Below are 27,286 nucleotides of genomic sequence, written 5' to 3' on the forward strand. Positions count from 1 at the left end.
TTCCAAAAACAGGCCTTTAGGGAGTAAAGTGTATTGCAAAAGTGGGTGAACAGAGCATGCATGACAGCACCAGGTGTTCCCACATATTATTATTATTTATTGTTATAGCGCCATTTATTCCATGGTGCTTTACATGTAAGGAGGGGTATACATAATAAAAACAAGTACAATAATCTTAAACAATACAAGTCATAACTGGTACAGGAGGAGAGAGGACCCTTCCCGCGAAGGCTCACAATCTACAAGATATTATGTATCATGTGGAGCCCTTGCTCCTGTTGATGACAAGAACACATGTAATGCTGCTTTATTAGATTAGATTCCACAAATACTTCTACACTTTTGTTTTCTTGTCTTCCAACAGCCAAATGGGACTTCTCAAATGTGACTCTGAATAACACAGCTCTGTCTCTCCATCTTACAGCAGTAAGTCCCAGCCTGATAATCATATCCATACGCTATTGTTTTCTTATCATGGGAAACTTTACAGTTGCTATAATTCCTTCTTGTCTTTATTACTGCAACTAATTAATAATCAGCCTTCCTTACACAGATCATATTTCTGTCCAGCTGCTACACTGATGCCTCTACTCTGTGGCAGTCATTGCACTGGTTGTCCATCTGCTGCAGTAAACAACATAAACTTATCACAAGTACAAACAAAGCTCTCCACAGAGCTGTACCACCCTACATCTCTCTCATCTCTGTCTACTACCCTACCCATCCTCTCCAATCCAGCACTACCCTACATCTCCTCATCTGTCTATCACCCTATCCGTCCTCTCCACAGTGCTGCATTGCCTTAAACCTCCTTTATCTAACACCCTACCTGTCCTCTCCACAGTGCTGCACTGTCTTACATCTCATCTGTCTACCAAACTACCAGTCCTTTCGACAGTGCTTCAATGCCCTTCATCTCCTCCTCATCTATTTACCAAAGTACACGTACTGTCCACAGTGCTGCACTGCCCTACATCTCTTCCCCTTAATAATAATAATAATAATCTTTATTTATATAGCGCCAACATATTCCGCAGCGCATTACAGTGTTTAACAGTTTCAAACACAACAGTCATAGGCAACAACGTTAACAATACAATAAAGCAAAATAAGACGACCCTGCTCGTGAGAGCTTACAATCTACAATGAGGTGGGGGAGATACAAAGTACAGGTGTGTATTTACAATGATGTATTTACAGTGAAGGTCCAGCCATCTTCAGGGGTGGGGGATAGATGGAGATAGTGAATGGGCTACACACAAACATGAAATGACTTTGATTAGTTAACATGGTAGGCCGCTCTGAACAAATGTGTTTTGAGCGAGCGCCTAAAACTATGCAAGTTGTGGATGGTCCTAATATCTTGGGGTAGAGCACTCCAGAGGATTTGCGCAGCGCGGGAGAAGTCTTGGAGTCGGGAGTGGGAGGTACGGATTACTGCAGAGGTTAGCAGAAAGTCATTTGCAGAGCGCAGCGGTCGGCTAGGCCGATAGACCGAAATGAGGGCAGGCGGAGACGTATGGGGGTGCCGCACTGTGGAGAGCTTTGTGGGTGAGAACAAGTACTTTGAATTGTATCCTGTAATGAATGGGCAGCCAGTGTAATGACTGGTGAAGAGCGGATGCATCTGAGTAACAATTAGCCAGATGGACAACCCTGGCTGCCGCATTAAGGATGGACTGGAGAGGGGAAAGTCGAGTGAGGGGGAGGCCAAATAATAGAGCGTTGCAGTATTATAAGCAGGAGTGGAGACTGTCTGTCTGTCACCCTACCCGTCCTCTCCACAGTGTAACAATGCCTTACATCTCTACCCAATCTTGTCTACCACCCTACACATCTTCTCCACAGTGCTGGTCTGTCCTACATCTCCTCCTCATCTCCATCTACCATCCTACTAGCCCTCTTCACAGTGATTTATCGTCCTTGAAGGTCCTTCATTTTCTCCTCATCTCTGACCAACATCCTCCATAATCTGAAAGTACCACTTCTGTCTCAAAGAGTAGGTGCACATGGTCAGTAATTAGAAGCACTTTGGACATAGCACATGTCCACTGTGTCCAAAACACTGCCGTATTTTGAACGCAGGTGATTCTGCATATGTTCATTGAACCATGTGGAATCACCGCATCCAATACATTATACAGGTGATATTTATCTTGCAAAGACTCGCGCCTCTGCAAAATAAATTGACATGCTGAGGTCTGGAGAGACGTCAGTGCACACATAGTGGACATGGGATTTCTTGAAATCCCATCCACTATGCTGTAACATCTGGCCACTGCAGGTTGGACGCTGCAGATGTATGCAGCGTCCAACACTCAGCGTTTACTGACCTTGTGCACGTACCCTTAAATATTTCTCATGCTGCACTAGCTCTTTGGAATGTGCTTCCTCAAATAATCAGGTTAGTTTCCAGTGTCCGTATACTTAACCTCTTAGCGACCGCCGATACGCCTTTTAACGGCGGCCGCTAAGGGTACTTAAACCACAGCGCCGTTAATTAACGGTGCTGTGGAAAAAGTAAATAGCGCCCCCCAGAGTCGGATTTTCTCCGGGGTCTCGGCTGCCGGGGGTAGCCGAGACCCCAGAGAACATGATTCGGGGTTTTTTTTACCCCCCCCGCTTTTGCGATCGCCGGTAATTAACCGTTTACCGGCGATCGCAAAAAAAAAAGCGATTTCTTTTTAATTTCTCTGTCCTCCGATGTGATCGCACATCAGAGGACAGAGAAAAGGGGAGAAAAGGGGTCCCCGATCGCCCCCCGATACTCACCTATCTCCCCCGGTGCTCCTCGTGGCTCCCGGTGGGCGCCGCCATCTTGAAAATGGCGGGCGCATGCGCAGTGCGCCCGCCGGCCGGCCCCGGGAGAATCTTTGGGGTCTCGGCTACCGGGGGTAGCCGAGACCCCAAAGAGCATGATCGGGGTCGGTTTTACCGACCCCTGTTTTGCGATCGCCAGTAATTAACTGTTTACCGGCGACCGCAAAAAAAAAAAAAAAAAGCTAAGTGTAATTCTCTGTCCTCTGATGTGATCGCACATCAGAGGACAGAGAAATAGGGGGATTCGGGGACCCTATCATACTTACCGGTGTCCCTGGGTCCTCTTGCTGCTCCTCCTGGCCGCCGGTGTCTTCTGGGGAAAAGAACATGGCGGGCGCATGCGCAGTGCGCCCGCCATCTGTCTCCATCTGCCGGCCGGCAGGAGAAGAGCAGTTGGGGCTAAACTAGGGTTAGGGTTAGGGGTAGGGCTAGGGTTAGGGTTAGGGGTAGGGTTAGGGCTAGGGTTAGGGTTAGGGCTAGGATTAGGGATAGGGTTAGGGCTAGGGGTAGGGTTAGGGCTAGGATTAGGGTTAGGGCTAAATTTAGGGTTAAGGTTGGGGCCAAATTTAGAGTTAGGGTTGGCGCTAAATTTAGGGTTAGGCTTCTTTCACACTTACGTCGGTACGGGGCCGTCGCAATGCATCGGCCCGACATACCGACGCACGTTGTGAAAATTGTGCACAACGTGGGCAGCGGATGTAGTTTTTCAACGCATCCGCTGCCCAATCTATGTCCTGGGGAAGAGGGGACGGAGTTACAGCCACGCATGCGTGGTCAGAAATGGCGGATGCGACATACAAAAAAACGTTACATTGAACGTTTTTTTGTGCTGACGGTCCACCAAAACACTGATCCAGTGCACGACGGACGCGACGTGTGGCCATCCGTCACGATCCATCGGCAATACAAGTCTATGGGCAAAAAACGCATCCTGCGGGCACATTTGCAGGATCCGTTTCTTGTCCAAAACGACGGATTGCGAAGGATGCCAAACGACACAAGTGTGAAAGTAGCCTTAGGGCTAGGGTTAGGGTTGGAGCTAAAGTTAGGGCTAGGGTTGGGGCTAAAGTTAGGGTTAGAGTTGGGATTAGGGTTAGGGTTTGGATTAGGGTTGGTATTAGGGTTAGGGTTGGCATTAGGGTTACGCTTGGGATTAGGGTTAGGTTTGGGATTAGGGTTAAGGTTAGGGTTGTGATTAGGGGTGTATTGGGATTAGGGTTAGGTTTGAGGTTAGGGTTGAGATTAGGATTAGGGGTGTGTTGGATTTAGGGTTTTGATTAGGGTTATGGTTAGGGTTGACATTAGGGTTGTTTTGGCGTAAGGGTTGTCATTATCGTTAGGGTTAGTGATTAGGATTATGGATCAGGTTGGGATTAGGGTTAGGGCTGTGTTGGGGTTAGGGTTGGAGCTAGAATTGGGGGGTTTCCACTGTTTAGGTACATCAGGGGGTCTCCAAATACGACAGCCAATTTTGCGCTCAAAAAGTCAAATGGTGCTCCCTCCCTTCTGAGCTCTGCCGTACGCCCAAACAGTGGGTTACCCCCACATATGGGGCATCAGCGTACTCGGGATAAATTGGACAACAACTTCTGGTGTCCAATTTCTCCTGTTACCCTTGTGAAAATAAAAACTTGGGGGCTACAAAATCTTTTTTGTGGAAAAAAAAATATTTTTTATTTTTATGACTCTGCATTAGAAACTTCTGTGAAGCACTTGGGCATTCAAAGTTTTCACCACACATCTATATAAGTTCCTTGGGGGGTCTAGTTTCCAAAACGGGGTCACTTGTGGGGCTTACTACTGTTTAGGTACATCAGGGGCTCTGCAATCGCAACATAACGCCCAAAGACCATTCTATCAAAGTCTGCATTCCAAAACGGCGCTCTTTCCCTTCCGAGCTCTGCCGTGCGCCCAAACAGTGGTTTACCCCCACATATGGCACATCAGCGTACTCGGGATAAATTGGACAACAACTATTGCAGTCCAATTTCTCCTGTTACCCTTGTGAAAATAAAAACTTGGGGGCTACAATATCTTTTTTGTGGAAAAAAAAAATATTTTTTATTTTCACGACTCTGCATTCTAAACTTCTGTGAAGCACTTGGGTATTCAAAGTTCTCACCACACATCTAGATAAGTTCCTTGGGGGGTCTAGTTTCCAAAATGGGGTCACTTGTGGAGGGTTTCTACTGGTTAGGTACATCAGGGGCTCTGCAAACGCAACATAACGCCCGCAGACCATTCTATCAAAGTCTGCATTCCAAAACGGCGCTCCTTCCTTCCGAGCTCTGCCGTGCGCCCAAACAGTGGTTTACCCCCACATATGGGGTACCAGCATACTCAGGACAAATTGGTCAACAACTTTTGGCATCTAATTTCTCTTGTTACCCTTGCGAAAATAAAAACTTGGGGGCTAAAAAATCTTTTTTGTGGAAAAAAAAAATATTTTTTATTTTCACGACTCTGCATTCTAAACTTCTGTGAAGCACTTGGGCATTCAAAGTTCTCACCACACATCTAGATAAGTTCCATGGGGGGTCTAGTTTCCAAAATGGGGTCAATTGTGGGGGATTTCTACTGTTTAGGCACATCAGGGGCTCTCCCAACGCGACATGGCGTCCGATCTCAATTCCAGACAATTTTACATTGAAAAAGTAAAACGGCACTCCTTCTCTTCCAAGCTCTGCGATGCGCCCAAACAGTGGTTTACCCTCACATTTGGGGTATCGACGTATTCAGGAGAAATCGCACAACAACTTTTGTTGTCTAATTTCTCCTGTTACCCTTGTGAAAATAAGAATTTGTGGGCAAAAAGATCATTTTTGTGTAAACAAAAGCTATTTTTTATTTTCACGGCTCTAAGTTATAAACTTCCGTGAAGCACTTGGGGGTTCAAAGTGCTCACCACACATCTAGATAAGTTCCTTAAGGGGTCTAGTTTCCAAAATGGTGTCACTTGTGGGGAGTTTCCACTGTTTAGGTACATCAGGGGCTCTCTAAACGCGACATGGCGTCCGATCTCAATTCCAGCCAATTCTGCATTGAAAAAGTCAAACGGCGCTCCTTCACTTCCAAGTTCTGCGGTGCGTCCAAAAAGTGGTTTACCCCCACATATGGGGTATTGGCGTATTCAGGAGAAATTGCATAACAAAATTTATGGTTACATTTCTGTTTTTACACATGTGAAAATAAAAAAAATGGTTCTGAATTAAGATGTTTGGAAAAAAAAAAGTTAAATGTTCATTTTTTCCTTCCACATTGTTTCAGTTCCTGTGAAGCACGTAAAGGGTTAATAAACTTCTTGAATGTGGTTTTGAGAACCTTGAGGGGTGTAGTTTTTAGAATGGTGTCACGCTTCATTATTTTCTATCATATAGACCCCTCAAAATGACTTCAAATGTGATGTGGTCCCTAAAAAAAAATGGTGTTGTAAAAATGAGAAATTGCTGGTCAACTTTTAACCCTTATAACTCCCTAACAAAAAAAAATTTTGTTTCCAAAATTGTGCTGATGTAAAGTAGACATGTGGGAAATGTTATTTATTAACTATTTTTCGTGACATATCTCTCTGCTTTAAGGGCATAAAAATACAAAGTTTGAAAATGGCAAAATTTTTAAAATTTTTGCCATATTTCCGTTTTCGCAAGTAATATCGAAGAAATGTTACCACTAACATGAAGTACAATATGTCACGAAAAAACAATCTCAGAATCACCAGGATCCGTTGAAGCGTTCCAGAGTTATAACCTCATAAAGTGACAGTGGTCAGAATTGTAAAAATTGGCTCGGTCATTAAGTACCAGATTGGCTCTGTCACTAAGGGGTTAAAACATGCCCTAAAAACAAACTTTTTGGCAGGTCTAACACGTTACTTCACTAATGTAATTTTTCTCAGTTCTTACTTCCTACAGGTTCTTTCAGAGTTTTGTCCCTTTGATCATCAGTTTCCCTCACCCTCCATGCACTCAGTAGAACTTTGTCTCTGGAAAAACATGAATTCTGGTTGGTGATTGAATCATGCAGCTACTTATGAATACTCACTTATTGTAAAGATGGTTGGACAATATACTACGACTCGAGCACTTTTTACCTCAGCTTGATTTCCTCATAGAGTGTAAGCTCTTGGGATCATGGCCTGTTAGAATTTTTGATGGGACGATATTGAGAAAATGTAAGACCGGCTGATTGGAGAAAGCCATCTGTGCCTTGTTCTGACGTCTAACATATCATAAGAACACAACTTCTAATAAGATAGCGTAACAATAATATTATAATAAATTTGCATGCCGTTATTGTAATATTCTTGCTAAAAAAAAATCTTGGCTGATATCGTCATGTTCTGAAATAAACCCTCTGTGATCCTGGCACCGCACCGAGATATAATAAAAGGCCTAAAAGCAATAATGAAAAAAATACTTTCAAAAATTCTGTGAGAGCTAAAGGCTGAGAAGTTCGTGAAAGAAAACACAAGTAATGGAAGAAAGGTGAAGTGTATATGGAAGGAGGTGAAGTGATCATTTTTATTTTTCTTAAAATGAGGATATTCATATAGTAGCGACAAGGGTCAACCTGTGAACTTTTGTTCTCCCACTAAAAGCCCCGGACAATAAACGCCAATATATAATTTGCAGGCCCAGATCCACAAATTCTCAAGGAGAACTTCACATCTAAGAGCTGCTTTTATATATCCTGGAATGTTTTATCACTGGCGCTATTTAATCCGTAAAGGTGATCACCTGTAGCATTTTCTTAATTAAAGAAAATACTGATACATGCTTTTTTTCAAAATTAATTTTATTTTCTGATTGTAAATTTTGTGCTTATATTTTCTGTTCATGATTCAGTTTCACTGACTTCTGTAGGAAAGTGCATAGGGAGGAAGAGAAGGTGAGCTGTGACATCACGTATTGTGAATGGTGGATCCTGTGTTATCCACTGTACATAGAGGTGTTATCAGTAGTGTTGAGCATTCCGACTGCAAATATCAGGTATCGGCCGATATTCGCTGTATCGGAATTTCGATACTGAGTTCCGATGTTTTTGCGATATTGGATACCGGAATCGGAAGTTTCCATAGTGCAATGATGCACTATAACGGAGTGTGGGCGGTGCATGGGCGGAGACAGCGTGTGTGTGGGGGGCTCTGTGCGTGCTTGCCGGGGCTCTGTGCGTGCCTGTCGGGGCTCTGTGCGTGCCTGCCAGGGCTCTGTGCGTGCCTGCCGGGCCTCTGTGTGTGCCTGCCGGGCCTCTGTGCGTGCCTGCCGGGGCTCTGTGCGGCCTTGCTGGGGCTCTGTGCGGGCTTGCCGGGGCTCTGTGCGGGCTGCCGGGCTCTATGCAGGCTTGCCGGGGCTCTGTGCGGGCTGCCGGGGGTCTGTGCAGGCATCGTCCGATGGGACTACAAGTCCCATTGGACAATGCCTGCAACAGTGACAGTGATTGACACATTAGCCAATGATGGGACAGTAGTAGTCCCATCATCCAGCTAATGTGTTGAATGTAAAAAAAAAATACCACATACATACTACATACATACACACTACATACATACTACATACATACATACATACTACATTCATACATACTACATACAATACATTCATACATTACATATTATACATACATATAGACACATAGTACATTAAACATAGAGTACATACTCACCATTACTTGTCACTTTGTTCCCCGAAGCCAGTGTCATCTGTAAAAAAGATTAAAATAACAAACAACCAATATACTCCCTGTCCACAGAAATCCACGAGTGTCCCACGACGATCTCCCGTGGAGAACGGCAGCATCATCTGATGCGACCGCTCTCTAGGGGCTCCAGGAATACAATGACGTGAGGGAGGTATCCTTCCGTACTGTATTCCTCCGCCACTGTAAAAAATAGTCCCTAGTCTCACTTTTGGCATTGCTGTGTGAGAAATTTTCCCACGCAGCAATTGCCATAAAGTGAGACTTTGTCCTAAGGTAACCTCTCAGTGATGCACTGCAGGAGCCATTGTCTCCTGTCAGTGTGTCACTGAAGGTCCTATAGAAACCTTATCTTGTTTCTATTTTTGTTCCTGCTTGACTGTGCCTGATGTTTTTCTCAGTCTAGTTGGTCTCGTTGGAGTCGCAGATATACTCTCCACATCTTTAGTTAGGTGGTGGAGTTTTTGTATTTTTCTGCTGTGGATATTTTGTAGTGTTTTATGCTGACCGCATAGTATCCTGTACTATCCTTTCCTATCTAGGTAGAAGTGGCCTCCTTTGCTTATCCCTGTTTTCTGTCTGCGTGTGTCTTTTCCTCTCCTACTCACAGTCATTATTTGTGGGGGGCTACCTATCCTTTGGGGATCTACTCTGAGGCAAGAGAGTTTTCCTATTTCCATCTTTAGGAATATTTAGTCCTTAGGCTGTGTCGAGGTGTCTAGGTCTGGTTAGGCACACCCCACGGCTACTTCTAGTTGCGGTGATAGGATCAGGGTTTGCGGTCAGTAAAGTTACCACTGCTCCAGCGAAGGTCATTTCATGCTGCTCCAAGGCCACCTGATCATAACAGACTTGTAGTCCCATCGGACGATGCCTGCACAGACACCCGGCAGCCCGCACAGACACCCGGCAGCCCGCACAGAGCCCCGGCAAGCCTGCACAGAACCCTAGCAAGCCCACACAGAGCCCTGGCAGGCCGCACAGAGCCCCGGCAGGCCCGCACAGAGCCCCGCACAGAGCCCCGGCAGGCACGCACAGAGCCCCGGCAGGCACGCACAGAGCCTCGGCAGGCCGCACAGAGCCCCGGCAGGCCGCACAGATCCCCGAGACACCCGTACAGATCCCCAGCAGGCCGCACAGAGCCCCGGCAGCCCGCACAGAGCACAGAGACGCCTGTACAGATCCCTGGCAGGCCCGCACAGACCCCGCCCGCACACAGAGACACGCACAGTGTCCGCCCACGCACCGGCCACACTCTTCCTCCCTCCGGAACAGGATGTAGAAGGATAGAAAGGGCTTATTTATATTCTGATATTTGAGTCCCATTGACCTGCATTGGTATCGGGTATCGGTATCGGCGATATCCGATATTTTTTGGATATCGGCCAATCCAATCCGATACCGATACTTCTTGATATCGGAAGGTATAGCTCAACACTAGTTATCAATCATTGTACAGGAGGAGGAGGAGGAGGTGAGCTGTGACATCACCTACTGTGAATGGTGGATCCTGTGTTATCCACTGTATATAATGGTGTTATCAGTCATTGCACAGGAGGAGGTGAGCTGTGATATCACCTATTGTGTATGATGGATCCTTTGTTATCTACTGTATATAGAGGTGTTATCAGTCATTGTACAGGAGGAGGAGGTGAGCTGTGATATCACCTATTGTGAATGGTGGATCCTGTGTTATCTACTGTATATAGAGGTGCTATCAGTCATTTTACAGGAGGAGGTGAGCTGTGATGTCACCTATTGTGAATGGTGGATCCTGTGTTATCTACTGTATATAGAGGTGTTATCAGTCATTGTACAGGAGGAGGAGGTGAGCTGTGATATCACCTATGGTAAATGTTGGATCTTGCGTTATCTGCTGTATGTAGCATTTTTATCAGTCATTGTACAGGAGGAGGAGGGGAGCTTTGCCATTATGCATTGTGACTTTTGGATCCAGCTTTATCTTCTCAATTCTATTATCTATTCTATTCAAGCTAATTTTTTTTGTCATTGTTTTAAATGGTAAAATACAAAAATAAACTATACAAATTTGATATTACTATAAATGTACCTACCCATAGAACAAAGTTCCCAGGTTATTTTTTTTACCACAAAACAATGCCGAAACAAACAAAACCTAAAAACACAATTGTTGTTCTTTTATTCCAATTCCATTCAACTTGTATCACCTCATACCGTTATGTTAACCTAGCAATAAAAAAAATGTCTTTTGGAAGGCAAGGAGGTAAAAACAAAAGAGAAAAACAGAACAATGTTGGTGTCTCTAAAGGGTTGAAAAACAGAAATTTGGTGATTTTCCACTACACAATGCATCCCTGCCTTATTGGCTTATTCCAAATGCAACTCCAGTTCGAATTGGAAACCAGCTGGTGTTGAAGACAGCTAATAGAAATGGTGTAAGCCTTCCTGCACATAGCTGGACTACTGATCCATAAATGTTCTGTGCTGTGCAGAGCTATAATACTATGATTACCATAGAAGTTTGTGGAGCCGTTCTGTATCTGTGCACAGGGTTTATAATAAGTTCTTTATTGATGCGACTGACGCTCACAATGGTGCAACAGTTTTACTTATTTATCTGGATACTTACGTAAATGTGGATTAATTGGTGCTGAAACAAAATGAGAAAAATAAACATTACAATACATCCCAAATACTCAAAGGTAATATTACAATATCATGTGTTACACATAGAATTTCACAATTTTAGTATTTTAAAAAAAATTCATATTCAAGTAGCCTCTTCAGAGAGGAAGAACCGAGCAGCAATCCTAAAAGTCACTATCGACCCTTTAACCAGCTTTGTCACATGACTTAGGATAAAAGCCAAACCAGAATCTCAATTTTCAGACACTGTGTTTCGGGGTACTGCCCCTCGTCAGTGCAAAGTGGAGATCTGGTTTGGCTGCGTGAGAGGCATCTGACCAGGATCCAAGGGATAACGTTTCTGCTTGGATCATGGTCAGACGCCTCTCATCCAGCCAAACCAGATCTCACACTTTGCACTGATGAGGGAAAATATCCCTAAACACCGTGTCTACAAATTGAGATTTAGCTTTTATGCTACATCATATGGCAAGGTTGAATAAAGGGTCGATACTGACTTTTAGGATTCCGAAACAACAAAGAAATTTGAAGCAAACAACCATAAAGTATATTAAAATATATTACATTTTATTAAATTCCATCATATAAAATTTCATATTTAAACAGTATTCCAAACAGAGCAAAAATAAGGGGCTAATGGTGCACCTTGAGTGATGGCACCCCCAGGACAAGAACATAAAACCACTATTCCATCTATGGTTCACACAATGAATCAAAAGCCAGAAGATGCCCAGTGCATATAGTCACAAAACTAGCTCATACAGTCTCCTAGGTCACGGGTAAATGGATCCCTCCATATTAAACAGCCCAGTGGCTATATAGTAGAATTTACCCAAAAAGACCCGAGACCATTAGTGGAACTTACCCATGCTCCTGTCCATAGGGATACCCACGCGCGTGAAAACTCTGCGTGCAGTGGGATCTGGATAGTTTGCAGACCACTCAAGACATTGACGGTCTTCTTCACTAGGATGACCGGTGCGGAAGAAAACATTCTTTACTCCTGCTGCTTGCTCCCGCGTCAGTCGTCCAAGAAACGGTAAGCATCTTACACGGCCTGCAAGCTATGCAGATCACACCAGTCACTGACATTCGAAGGATGGTGCTTTAGCTAAATTGTGGGCTGGGGAGGCAGGCTACTGAAATATAGCCTGTCAATCACCGGCAGGGGGCAGGCTGCGGTCAAGAAGGATAGGGAACAGGCAGCAGAGCTGTAAGTGGAACCCCCAACCTCTGCACTTGACGTTCATTTGCAAAACTTTTCAACAGTACATTTCGTTGCAACAAAACCAGAGGTTTCTAAAGTAAAGCTATAGATGATATCAGCAGTACAGTGCCCATACACAGATGGCTTTAGTTTGGGATAGAAAAACCTAATGACATGTTCCCTTTAAAGTTTTATGCTCATGTTTGAAAGATATCACTTATACTTTATGATCGCTGTAAACTAGACCACTAGGACCCCCCACTAATCCCAAAAAGGGGCTTGGAAATTTCTTGTCAGAATGAAGCAATGGTAGCCAGTAGATTTGAGAAAAGTGCTTGTGCTACTCTGATAACACATAGTTGGCTGGACATGATCAACCTTCACACTTACATTCTGCCTCTTTCTGGCATATTTCGCCTGGCATCCTGGGTGCCTATTAGACGTACAAAGTCCCATAATATTTGTTGACCACTGTCTTGGGTCTACTGCCATGGAGGACTGGGCTAGATGCCAAAATGGGACAGAGAAAATATTTTCACTCAAGTCTAGACGTCGTAGTTCCATTCATTGTCTATGGCAATGCCAGAGTTAGCCAAGTACATCGCTGGGCTACTGTCAGCAGTCCTATACTCCATGAATATCACAGTGTTGGCGAATGCTCTATTTTAACAGTGCAAATTGTCTCTTCAGAGAGGAAGAGGACTTGAATTCTTCTCTGAAGAGGCAATTTGCATATTAACCCATTCACCCCCGGGGCTTTTTTCGTTTTTTTGTTTTCGTTTTTCGCTCCCCTTATTTCCAGAGCCATTACTTTTTTATTTTTCCATCAATATGGCCATGTGAGGGCTTATTTTTTTGCGGGACGAGTTGTACTTTTGAAAGGATACCATTGGTTTTACCATGTTGTGTAACAGAAAACGGGAAAAAAATTCCAAGTGCGATGAAATTGCAAAAAAAGTGAAATCTCACACTTTTGTTTGGCATTTCTTGCTAGGTTCACTAAATGCTAAAACTAACCTGCCATTATGATTCTCCAGGTCATTACAAGTTCATAGACACCAAACATTTCTAGGTTCTCTTTTATCTAAGTGGTAAAAAAAAATTCCAAAGTTTGCTAGAAAAAAAAAACTAAATTGCGCAATTTTCCGAGAACGGTAGCGTCTCCATTTTTCGTGATCTTGGGTCGGGTAAGGGCTTATTTTTTGCGTGCCGAGCTGACGTTTTTAAGGATACCATTTTGGTGCAGATACGTTCTTTTGATCGCCCGTTATTGCATTTTAATTCAATGTTGCGGTGACCAAAAAAAGCAATTTTGGCGTTTAGATTTTTTTCTCACTACGCCGTTTAGCGATCAGGTTAATCCTTTGTTTTTATTGATAGATCGGGCGATTCTGAATGTGGCGATACCAAATATGTGTAGGTTTGATTTTTGTTTTATTGTTTTATTTTGATTGGGGCGAAAGGGGGGTGATTTGAACTTTTATATATTTTTTATTTTTTTATATTTTTAAACACTTTTTTTTTTATTTTGGCATGCTTCAATAGCCTCCATGGGAGGCTAGAAGCAAGCACTACTCGATCACCTCTGCAACATAGAGGTGAAGTACAGATCACCTCTATGTAGCAGAAATGCAGGGTTGCTTTGAACGCCGACCACAGGGTGGCGCTCAAAACAATTGGCCATCAACAACCATAGAGGTCTCAAGGAGACCTCTGGTTGTTATGGCAATGCAGCTGACATGTCGCGGCTTTGAGATGGGCTCACCACCGGAGCCCACCTCAAAGTGTGGGTTCTGCCAGCTGACGTACTATTCCGTCAGCTGGCAGAAAGGGGTTAAATTTCCCAGAGGAGCATTGCACAGCAAATAAGCCTCCTTACCTTGGCATGCTAGAGCTGGTATGTCACTCTGCACAAGGAGAAGTGTGACACCTTAGACCCCATTTTAACAGTGTATTTCCAAGTCCCTTATCGGTATTTGTTCCCTGTTTTTGAGATCAATGGGGGCAGCAACTGCTACTATGGGAGTAATCCTTAAACTTTCAGCATCGCACAGAACATTGGCGATCACGTGATAGTTCGGTGAAAGGTCCATATTAGCATTTACCATACATCCCATCTATCTGCTCCTCTGTTTTTTGCTAACCTACACACAATAGTAATGGGGGCAGATGTAAGATATCAACAATATCCAACTAAACCGAATCGCACCGTTATGGACAGACACTTACCGCTGTACTTGATAATTCGGATGGCCGAGTCCCCCTCTCCAAATCTGTTGATAGGGGTGAGTCGAATCTCATAGGGTTCTGGCTTGACAAGTTTAGTCAAGTTATTAGTAATTAACTCTCCTTTTTTAATGGGTCCATCAACCGAAATCTCCGTTTCCCACCAGCGCTGTTGACCTGCCTGTAATAAACAAAAAGGAGAAAAATTCTTTACAAGCTCTTCATATTATGAGACCGCCATTACATTTCAATAACAGTACCCAGCGCTGATAATCTTCTTGTCTATGGCATGCAGATGAGTAAAAACTGAATTAATTTTTCATTTTGAAGTGGCCACCATTGAAAACTCTTGTACCAAAATCCAATATGTCCAGTATTATTTCTTTTAAGAACTAGCAAAAGTGTTCGGTTCACGTTTGTGCCAGTTTGGACAAGTTTGGACCAGTGGACATGTTTTGGATTTCTATCCATTGAAGGGGTTCCCCAGAGGCTAAAGGGGGTCTCTAATGTTTTTTTTTTTAAAATGGCTGCTTTCTTCCAAAATAGAACTATACCGAGTCCACATGTGGCATGTGAAATTACAGCTCAACTCCATTTCCTCCAATATCGGAGACAAACAAAGGGCAGGCATGGCACTGTTTCAGGAAAAAGCCTTTTTTTTCATCCTGTAAAACCATTCTTTTACAGTTTTAGATTTGCCTGCTCTTACAAATGACATCAGTGTCCTACTGACAGCATGTAATACCCTTTGCAGTCTTGACTTTTTCTCTCCCTCTGTATTTTCCTCCTCCAGTCTCAACAGTTTAGATGCTGCTATCAATTGTGATGGTGGAATTTAAAGGGAATATGTCATTAGGGTTTTGCTATGTAATCTGGAGACAGCAGGAAATAGCGACCGAAACACAGATTTTAGCCATATGTCACTTATCGAGCTGTGCAGTTATTTACTTACAATGAAGGTTTTATCCCCAGGAGATATTCAATGCCCTGACTGCTTCATGCAAAGTCGCCCGAACACTCCCCCTCCTCTGATAAGCAGCTTACTGTCTATAGATATTTTTATATTTAAGAACTCTGCCTGTCTCACTACTGCACCCAGTAAACAGTAACACATGGTTGGAATAAGGGTCACTTTTCCTACATCCTGATGCAGTCAGATAAGGTAGCAAAAAACCCCACGTGTCAGCTGTGGCTGTGCACCAATACAGCCCAGCCTGCAGCTAGGCTTTATATGAGATCAGGCATCATTTTACAATGCACCACAATGTTATAGTATTGCACATTGTAATACAAGCAATCAAAGGAGAAGTAATAATAAATATAAATTAAAAAACAATGAAAAATCTTAAAATAATAATAATAATAATCTTTATTTTTATATAGCGCTAACATATTCCGCAGCGCTTTACAGTTTGAACACATTATCATCACTGTCCCTGATGGGGCTCACAATCTAGATTCCCTATCAGTATATCTTTGGAATGTGGGAGGAAACCGGAGTGCCCGGAGGAAACCCACGCAAACACGGAGAGAACATACAAACTCTTTGCAGATGTTGTCCTGGGTGGGATTCGAAACCAGGACCCCAGCGCTGCAAGGTACAAATCAAACCTGTCTCTCAAAACATAAATAAAAAAATAAAAAAACACCACATCTTACATTGTAAATATCTATCAAACCTAATGCAATAAGTAAACATAAATTAAAAAAAAGTTGTATGGGCTCAAAAAAGATACAAAGTGAAAAAAGAAAACAAAAATAACCAAAAAAATCTATAGATCTTACTGATAAAAATATATAAAAAAAAGTTATAGTTCTTGGAGGGCAAGGAAGAAAAATGAAAATTTAAGATGGTTCTCCTGGGTCTTTGTTTCCCAAGGATCTATCTATCTATCATTGAGTCGGCGCTGACCGAAGTAATATAGAAATATGCAACTGCCCATGTGCAAGAGCTAGATAGACAGACAGACAGACAGACAGACAGACAGATAGATAGATAGATAGATAGATAGATAGATAGATAGATGGGAGGTGACTATTAATGACAAAAATCACTGAGAAAACATAGTAAATAGTGTATTAAAAGCTTCCATTAATAATGACATCATTTTAATTGTTAAAGTTTAGATCAAACAAAATACAAAGTTACTTTCAGAACAGGTGAAGTTTGCTAACAAAAAGAACAAAGAAACTTTCCAGAGCAATGGCTCCATCTATAAAAGATTCAGTTCTGGCACTGGCATCTATAAAAACGCTGATAATACACAGGACACTGTAATATGAAGATCACGTCTGATCTGCAGGGATGGCTCCAGGTTTACGTGGGCCTGTGGGCATAAGAGTCACACTGGGCTCCCTTTGCCAACTTCTTTCACTAATTCAGAATACTGAATACCAATAATATTTTCATCATGACATTTATTTTTTAGATTCAGATTCATTTTAATTTATTCTACATCAAAATAGGTTTAATGCAGAAAAAAAGCAATTGTATAATTTTTAATGCAATTTACTATATATGATATATAAAGTGTATGTATATGTATACATATGTACACTGCTCAAAAAAAATAAAGGGAACACTTAAACAACAGAATATAACTCCAAGTAAATCAAACTTCTGTGAAATCAAACTGTCCACTTAGGAAGCAACACTGTTTGACAATCAATTTCACATGCTGTTGTGCAAATGGAATAGACAACAAATGGAAATTATTGGCAATTATCAAGACACACTCAATAAGGCTACGTTCACATTTGCGGCTTTGGACGCAGCGGCGTCGCCGCAAAACAACGCACGCGTCATGTTTCCCTATCTTTAACATTGGGGACGCATGTGCGTTCGTTTTCATGCGTTTCGGTGCGTTTTGCGACACACGCGTCCTTTCGACGCACCTGGCAGTGCGTTGCAAACGCAACATGTTGCATTTTTTCTGCATCCAAAATTTTTTAAAAAACGCTTGCGTCGCACTTGCGTTGTATTTGCGTCGTCGAAACTTCAAACCCTCCATTGAAGTGTATTGGCAACGCAGAAGACGCAAGTACTTGCGTTGCTGTGCGTTGTAGGACGCATGCGTTCTTTACTTTAAAAATAGAGAAGCTGAAAAGACCCTATATATTAAAAAAGGGTTGAACGCATGCGTTAAAAATGCATGCGTTCTACTTGCATCTTTCGTGCGTTGTGCGTTGCGTCCACGACGCTGCGTCCAAAACCGCAAATGTGAATGTAGCCTAAAGGAGTGGTTCTGCAGGTGGGGACCACAGACCACATCTCAGTACCAATGCTTTCTGGCTGATGTTTTGGTCACTTTTGTATGTAGGTTGTGCTTTCACACTCGTGGTAGCCTGAGATGGACTCTACAACCCACACAAGTGGCTCAGGTGATGCAGCTCATCCAGGATGGCACATCAATGTGAGCTGTGGCAAGAAGGTTTGCTGTGTCTGTCAGCGTAGTGTCCAGAGGCTGGAGGCGCTACCAGGAGACAGGCCAGTACACCATGAGACATGTAGGGGGCCAAAGGAGGGCAACAACCCAGCAGCAGGACTGCTACCTCAGCCTTTGTGCAAGGAGGAACAGGACGAGCACTGCCAGAGCCCTGCAAAATGACCTCCAGCAGGCAAGAAATGTTCAAGTGTCTGCATAAACGGTTAGAAACTGACTCCATAAGGATGGTCTGAGTGCCCAACATCCACAGATTGTAGCACAAAATCATAAAAGGTGAGTACAACATAAATGAAACTTCATTGACTTGTTCCATAGGAACATAGGTTCCATAGGTAATTTTTTCACAGAATTTCTTCAAAGACTTCATACTTTACTTGTGTGCTATAAGGCACCATGGAGTTGCGCATATTGATGAAAAAGAAAAGATCCCCCAATGTATTACAGCAAGAAAACGGAGTATAAAAATCCCAAAAAACATAGTAGAAAAAATTATTTTATTAGCACAAAAATACATAACAAAAACGTATGACCAATTAAAATTATGCACCAAAACAGGTGGTAAATAGAGAGAAAACTCTAGGTATACTGGTGTACATGGGGAACACTACATGTATCCGGGGGTAAGTATGCTGCTAGCGATGCGGCTATTACATAATCATATCATAGTGAGGTAATTCCTGCAAAAGTCCCTAGATGTCAGGCTCCTGGTGCACAGTGGGTGAGCTGTCCGGTTATACCATGGGTAAGCACGCATAGGCTATTATTCACTTATTGATCTATCCAGCATGTTCCTCATGAGATATTTTCTCTGACCTCTAGGAACATTTGCAGGAATTACCTCACTATGATATGATTATGTAATAGCCACATCGCTAGCAGCATACTTACCCCCGGATACATGTAGTGTTCCCCATGTACACCAGTATACCTAGAGTTTTCTCTCTATTTACCACCTGTTTTGGTGCATAATTTTAATTGGTCATATGTTTTTGTTATGTATTTTTGTGCTAATAAAATTATTTTTTCTACTATGTTTTTTGGGATTTTTATACTCCGTTTTCTTGCTGTAGTACATGATTGTTGGAGTTGTCCTGGTGAACCAGTTTATCTGGACATTGGGAGAGCCACATTATATTGCTCTCGGCCATATACTACGTGTATGCTTCATGATTCCTTGTTTAATAACCCAAATGTATGCAGATTTCAGATCCCATCCTCTATTTAAACTCATTTCAGACCCTCCATACAGCATATACAGACCTTACCGGCTCCTTCCTTCATACTTTGTACTGTGCCCCTTGCTGATCTTTAGGGATAGGTGGCTGGGAGGATGATGTCTACATCCGGCGGCTGTGGGCAATTTTTGTTTTATTTCTTACACTTCTCTGAGTTCATTAATTTTAACAATCCCTTTAAGGTTTTAAAAGGGGTGATATTATATTTTAATCGATTTTTTCAGCCTTATACTGGACAGAGAGATAAGTAGATGAGAAGCAACTTAAGGCAAAGATGTATGGAAATGTGACACATATACAAATATGCATGACTGATAATTCTACGATTATTATTTTTTATTATTATTATTATTTTATTTTTACTGCCAGGCTTAACTGTTCTCATTTCATTCTGTATTCATCCAGCATTGTAATGTCTTTTTTTTTTCATTCTAGTTAGACTCACAGTGGTGATTTTGCTATTTATACAAAGAAACTGAGAACCATCTGTATTTTTAATTAATCCCATTAGGGCCCCAGCAGGTTTACAATGATAATAATTTACTCTTGGATATAAATAGAGTCCGTGTTACTGAAAAAACAATCCCTGTTATCTAGACGTGACTCATAGTCACGCAGCAGGACTGACCAAGATGATTTTTGTTTTCTGATTTATTGAGGAAAGCAGAAAATTATCTCAAAATTTGTCAGAAATTTTGCTTAAAGAACGACTGGGCGTAACGCAGCATTGCCAGATAATTTAATTCCAATTGTGGTTTTATGTTATTCACAAAAATAAGAGTTAAACAGATTAAAAACACTCAATACATCAACTCCTTCCCGACCTTGGGTTTCGCCAGATGGCTTCTTCCTGTCTTGCCCAGGAAGAAGCTGACAAGCGAAACCCCACGATCCAGTGCAATAATTTCTAGCTATTCGTAAAAAAAATTGTATGCTTTAGGTGAAACTTTCTCTTTAAACTAGTATTATATATCACACAGCACTGTTCTTTCCATAAAAAAGATGGACTTGGTTAGGCATTACGATCTGACACGGATATGAACAGAAACTACAGTAAACGTAATGTAGTGTCGAAAAAGCATAGATGTAATTATAATAACTACAGGTCAATTTAGAATTGTAAAGTAAGATTTTAAACTTTTAGCTGCCTGCAGCCACCAGTAGGGGGCATAGTTTATAGCATGCAATAAACTCCTGAGGTCCCTCTAGAGGATGCAGAGGGATTTCGGAGTGCTATATCAGAAAAATGACGTTCCAACCCTCATGAAGATGTACTATGAAATTAGTCAGCATATGACCCGGCATTACATGGTAAATTTATTATTAGCAAGTCAACAAAATGTCCTTTTGCTTTATCATAGCCTGGAGTCTAATGCTTATGGGTTGACTTTGGGATGCTGCATTCTGTTTATTGTTTTTTGGAGTAAGTTTAGAGAATCTGATTTCCTCCTCCCTCCGTGGATGGAATGAGTAGTTGAATAATTCCCTAATATACCATTGGTTGGACATGGACAGCGATGGGCCCCTGTGAAAGTCGCAGGTCAGGGCCCCCTCCATCATGCCCTACCTGCATATACACGCACGCACATTTACATGCATAATCAGAATAGGCTCACACATAAAAAATAAGCACATTAATACATTACACAGGCGTGTACACATTTCACACATATTTATAGTACACACATTCACATGTGAACAGACACTTAACATGTATATACATGGAAATGTTATAATGCTCCTGTTTAGAGGAAAATATTTTTTTTCCCCTTCCCACTTTTACAGCCAAATATGTTATATATTTTTTTTACATAGACATCACTGTATGAGGTCTTCTTTTTGCTAAATGAGCTAGTTTTTTAAACGCCCTTTTGTCATAGACATATGTGAGTTTTACATTTATATTAACTTTAAATAGAGGCTTTTTTTAACTCCATTTATTGATAACCAGAGGTAGGTTTACTGTATAGAACAGCTTACTAAGAATACAGGGATACCAAATATGAGTATATGGTTTGTGATGGTTTATTTAAAAAAAGAGTATTACAAAAATCTGTTTATTGTAAAAGTTTTTGCTCCATCATTTTTTAGTAACTTTATGACTAAAAACAAAAACCGATGATAATTTTTATATAGAGAAGTACCAGTACAATATACCTGTGAAGTACAGTCATGGCCAAAAGTATTAACACCCCTGCAATTCTGTCAGATAATACTCAGTTTCTTCCTGAAAATGATTGCAATCACAAATTCTTTGGTATTATTATCTTCATGTAATTTGTCTTAAATGAAAAAACACAAAAGAGAATGAAGCAAAAAGCAAAACATTGATTATTTCACACAAAACTCCAAAAATGGGCCAGACAAAAGTATTGGCACCCTCAGCATAATACTTGGTTGCACAACCTGTAGCCAAAATAACTGTGACCAACCACTTCCGGTAACCATCAATGAGTTTCTTACAATGCTCTGCTGGAATTTGAGACCATTCTTCTTTGGCAAACTGCTCCAGGTCCCTGATATTTGAAGGGTGCCTTCTCCAAACTGCCATTTTTAGATCTCTCCACAGGTGTTCTATGGGATTCAGGTCTGGACTCATTGCTGGCCACCTTAGAAGTCTCCAGTGCTTTCTCTCAAACCATTTTCTAGTGCTTTTTGAAGTGTGTTTTGGGTCATTGTCCTGCTGGAAGACCCATGACCTCTGAGGGAGACCCAGCTTTCTCACACTGGGCCCTACATTATGCTGCAAAATTTGTTGGTAGTCTTCAGACTTCATAATGCCATGCACAAGGTCAAGCAGTCCATTGCCAGAGGCAGCAAAGCAACCCCAAAACATCAGGGAACCTCCGCCATGTTTGACTGTAGGGACCGTGTTCTTTTCTTTGAATGCCTCTTTTTTTCTCCTGTAAACTATGTTGATGCCTTTGCCCAAAAAGCTCTACTTTTGTCTCATCTGACCAGAGAACATTCTTCCAAAACGTTTTAGGCTTTTTCAGGTAAGTTTTGGCAAACTCCAGCCTGGCTTTTTTATGTCTCGGGGTAAGAAGTGGGGTCTTCCTGGGTCTGCTACCATACAGTCCCTTTTCATTCAGACGCCGACGGATAGTACAGGTTGACACTGTTGTACCCTCGGACTGCAGGGCAGCTTGAACTTGTTTGGATGTTAGTCAAGGTTCTTTATCCAACATCCGCACAGATTGCGTTGAAATCTCTTGTCAATTTTTCTTTTCCGCCCACATCTAGGGAGGTTAGCCACAGTGCCATGGGCTTTAAACTTCTTGATGACACTGCGCACGGTAGACAGAGGACCAACCATTCAGGTCTTTGGAGATGGACTTGTAGCCTTGAGATTGCTCATGCTTCCTCACAATTTGGTTTCTCAAGTCCTCAGACAGTTCTTTGGTCTTCTTTCTTTTCTCAATGCTCAATGTGGTACTCACAAGAACACAGGACAGAGGTTGAGTCAACTTTAATCCATGTCAACTGGCTGCACGTGTGATTTAGTTATTGCCAACACCTGTTAGGTGCCACAGGTAAGTTACAGGTGCTGTTAATTACACAAATTAGAGAAGCATCACATGATTTTTCGAACGGTGCCAATACTTTTGTCCACCCCCTTTTTTATATTTGGTGTGGAATTAAATCCAATTTGGCTTTAGTACAATTCTTTTTGTGTTTTTTTCATTTAAGACAAATTCAATGAAGATAATAATACCAAAGAATTTGTGATTGCAATCATTTTCAGGAAGAAACTGAGTATTATCTGACAGAATTGCAGGGGTGTTAATACTTTTGGCCATGACTGTAGAAGAATGCCAATTAGATCTTTAGGCAGAGACAATTCTCTTATACTTAACAGTGTAGGCTGTGGCTCACTGTTAGTGTTTCTGCCTTCCTTATTAAAGATATTGGGTTTGAGTCAATGTACAAGAAAAAGTAGAAAAATACTCAACACAAATGCATTGCTGGTGGGGGCCCTACCTAACTTCTATGTTTCGTTGCAACAGTATCTACAGGATACCACTGGCTGTAAATTTACCTCTCAATATATCCATTGAAATAATGTGGAGTTCTTGTCTGTTTCTTTCCGATCTTGGTTGGTGTCTTCAGGTTTTCGTTCCATATGTGTAATATCTTTATTAGCCTACTCTATATAATGTTCTGATAACCAATGTGTTAATAATCACCACTGAATGGACTGATTCTTTCAAGTTAAAATTTTTATAAATTGCTGCAAAATTCTCCATCTTACATGTAAAACATTTAACTGGGGAAACCATAATCTATGGGGAAATCGATTTCATATTTAATTTACTGCCTAGAATTCTGTCACTTAGATTGAGTAAATAAAGTTTGACTATAATTTACGAGTGCTATGCATTTCTTGCTTGACATTAATCATTTTCTATAGAAAGTGAATTTTTGAAATATGAAGGTAATGTAATGTGAATATTTAGCGTCCGGGTGGAAATCAATAACTGAAAAGTGGTTTAATGTATGGATGTTATAATAAAACCCAGTAAGATATTTGCTGTTTTCATTAGCGGTCTATGGCAACCAAGTCACTGCCTTCAACAAGATCAAAACTGTCCTCTTCTGCCGTTGTCAACAAATCTGATTGGCTACTGAATGGTCTGACTCCACCAGTCACTTTACTGCATTAATAAGCTCTTCGCACTCTAACGCTGTCCATACACTTGGGTTATGATCGGCCAATTTGACTGATCATATCTTGGAATTATATACGTTTCCAAAATGATGAATGATTGCCTATAATTGTCTGACAGTTCCTAATTTCAGACTAAGATGGGTAAAAATTCCAACATGACAATTTCCAATTTTTATAGACTATAGTTTGCTCTTGGACACCAAAAATAAACATTTGCATATCATTTTAAAAATATAGTTGGTTGAATGGTCAAAATCAGTAATTGGGGCGGACTTTCATCTTGTGTATTGTGAATTTCACTAAAAAAACCTTTTATATCAAGTTCCAATCTATGCTGTTAATATGAGGCCCTTGGACAGAGGGGCTCAGTCTGATTTGGTCTAATTCCCTTTGCTGTTGGTTGGTAGAAACCTGTTCAAGACTCTACAGAGAAGCTGGAGGGTTCTTCTAGCAAACTAAAAGATGGGGGTTAACCCCTACTCCATTGGTGGTATTATTGGGCACAATGGCTGGTAATTAATTCCTAGCATCAGGGGGCTGAGATACCATTGATGCAACCAATGAAGCCACACGTAAGAGGTAAGGGAGCCAACTTCCACCTCCTAAGCAGCATATAAAGGACTGCATTACGATGACCTATTTTACTCCAAAGGGCCAAAATACTGTTATCGTTCTTCTGTTTCTGTCTGCCCCTACCCAGCGCCATAAGTGCTAAAACGGTCCATCATGATCGGTAAAATTCATCATCATAATGGGCAGTAAAACTGGGTATTATGGTTGATAAAACCATGAGGTGGTAAAACTGAGGATTAAGGCTGTACACTAAGTTTGATATTTTCCATGGAGCATTGTCACTACTGTGCACACCACTGGTAGGAACTTTTAAGCTGCCGGATCTAAATTAAGAAAGCCCCAAATGGTCCAAACCAGGTAAGAGAGATTTTTTTCAAATTTGACAATTTTCCTCTGATATTCAGGAACATTGATTGGTGGAGAGCAACTGAATAGCTTAAGGACTACAAATAATAACCCTCAAATGACAATTTAGATGGATGGGGGTTGGCACTCTAGGCACCTTACAAGTATGTAGTGTGGCATATTTTATAGAAAATATTACTGGTACTACACTTAAGTGTTGATGGACTATGACAAGCACTATTTAAAGAGAAATTGAAAGGAGATTGAACCAAGGGCGCCATGAATCAGACACCGGTGGAGAAACCTGTGGAATGGGAGTGGAATGAGGAGAAGCAAGCAGGGACCCACCTCAGACTAATCATCTGAGATAAATAGTCCCTAAAATAGAAAGAAATGTCCAGCTTCACCGAGTCCGTAAAAAAGCGATTTCTTTATTAACAAACTTTAAACATGGAGGATACAGACTTCAGCACAACCATATGGGTAAGAATCTTAACGCGTTTCTGGAGACTAGGCTCCCTTTATCATGACCAACGTCATGATTAAGGGAGCCTAGTCTCCAGAAACGCGTTGAGATTCTTACCCATATGGTTGTGCTGAAGTCTGTATCCTCCATGTTTAAAATTTAATAAAGAAATCGCTTTTTTACGGACTCGGTGAAGCTGGACATTTCTTTCTTGTTTTGGATCTTGCACGCCTGGACACAGTGGGTCCGTGCTCCCGAGGTTTGGTTGCTGAATCACGGGTGAGCTGGTTTATGTTCCTTCTTAATAAATAGTCTCTAGTCAACTTTTCAAGATATGTGTTCTCGAAATGCAGCAGTATTTCATAGTAAGCATACATGGCTGCAAAAGTACAGCTGGTGTCTAATTAATGCTGCTCATGGTTCGGTCAGCATCATTCTTCTGTGTGGTTCACTTTAAGAAAACAGTGATCCAGAGACTGGAATCTGGATGATGCCCGTTGTCCTCATGTACAGTATGTCCCAATCCTTTCTTGCATGGCTTATGACACTCGCTGTGCGTCAGTTGGGGAAATAGGAAAAGAACCCACCCTGGACTAATCCTCAAGGAAGTTCCCTCCCATGTAGGAAGTTGCATTGTCAGTCTCTTATGAGACCACTTCCCATAAGACATTTATAGGATACGCTAGTTCCACTCCCTAGCTGTCCCATACACAAGCCTTATAATCGGTGACAAGAGTCTGAAATTCGGACAGGTTTCAAGATTCCTCATCTTTGCGCACCATTTGTTTATCATGGCAAATAATGGAAGCAATTTGTTTTATATTTAAGGAAAATTTCCTTTTATGTAACTGTCTTCATGCAATAGTATACTTAATAAAGATACCTTTATTGCAGATAATTATTTCATCATCCTGTAAAAAATAACATATAAATGTCTCCATATTGTAATATTCACTTTCTATACAGGCATTCGTGATCCTTATAGATTGTGTCACATTTCACGGTAAAATCAATTATCAATACTACAATACAGAGCCTCGCAGAATTCGCAATCTTTATGGATAACATTACTGTTAAATTTAAAGGGGCAATCACTTAAAGCTGAAAGGATCCCTCAGGAGAGTCAGCAGGATTTGAAAAATGGCAAGCAAGCAGGAAAAAGCCAATGATCGGCACAGAGAGTACTCAATTTGCAGTTGAAAACCATAAATCATTATTGGCATCTCATTAAAAATGACACATCGGCCCCATTGGGGGGGATGTTCATTATGAGTTGAAACATGAAGGTTGAAAACAAAAGGATCGCAAGGATAAGACAAGGATAGAGAAAAATATTGTAAACTGGATGTTTAAAATTTGAAGAAGATACATTATTAAATGTATGAAATGAACATCGAACAATAATTTTTTTTATCATGCAAACTTGCAATTAAATAAAGTCTTCTTGTGGTCTACCAAAACTTGTACCAGTACAAGCTGTAGAAAAATCAGGTAAACTATATAGGAAACCTCAGTACTGATGGAAGCCAGCAGATATACTGTTTAATGTGAGACTCTCATCCTCTTGTCTTCCTTTTACATGTCTCCTAGAAGTATGAGCATTAGGCTCACCTGGTGATGTGGAATCAGGGCCGCCATCAGGGCATTACTGCCCTGACTGGCGTATGGGGCCCAGTGGGCAGAGGGGGCCTGCATCGGGCCCCGTCTCATCTGCTCACTGGGCCCCTAACGGCAGTTTAAACTGGGCCCTTAGCGGCGCTGCGGCAGCAAAACTATTGATGTGCGGGCCCGTGCCCACACGTCAATAGTTAACAGCCGCCATCCAATCGGAGGCTGGAAGCTGACGTCAACAGCAGTGCGCACATTGCCGGCGTCTGACGTCATTGTCAGTCACCTGCGAGTGCGCGCTTCAGTTGAGTGTGGGGAGCTTCGCCTCCGCCGCAGGAGTGCGGCCAGGTAAGAACTTTTTTTTGAGAG

At 41.8% G+C, this 27,286-nt stretch overlaps 1 protein-coding gene across 2 annotated transcripts in view; it reads right to left on the reverse strand.

The window, feature by feature from the left end:
* The window catches only part of MDGA2 (MAM domain containing glycosylphosphatidylinositol anchor 2), a 1,083,460-nt gene that overhangs the window by 41,267 nt on the left and 1,014,907 nt on the right, over window positions 1-27,286 (reverse strand). For both annotated transcript variants that reach the window (XM_069735022.1, XM_069735014.1), the window contains exons 11-12: window positions 14,579-14,756; window positions 11,126-11,146 (exon numbers count right to left, since the gene is read on the reverse strand). In XM_069735022.1, coding sequence (XP_069591123.1) covers window positions 11,126-11,146; window positions 14,579-14,756 — 199 coding nt within the window. The remainder of the gene's footprint in view (window positions 1-11,125; window positions 11,147-14,578; window positions 14,757-27,286) is intronic.

Source organism: Ranitomeya imitator, chromosome 1, assembly GCF_032444005.1.
Source record: "Ranitomeya imitator isolate aRanImi1 chromosome 1, aRanImi1.pri, whole genome shotgun sequence".
Lineage (NCBI taxonomy): Eukaryota > Metazoa > Chordata > Amphibia > Anura > Dendrobatidae > Ranitomeya > Ranitomeya imitator.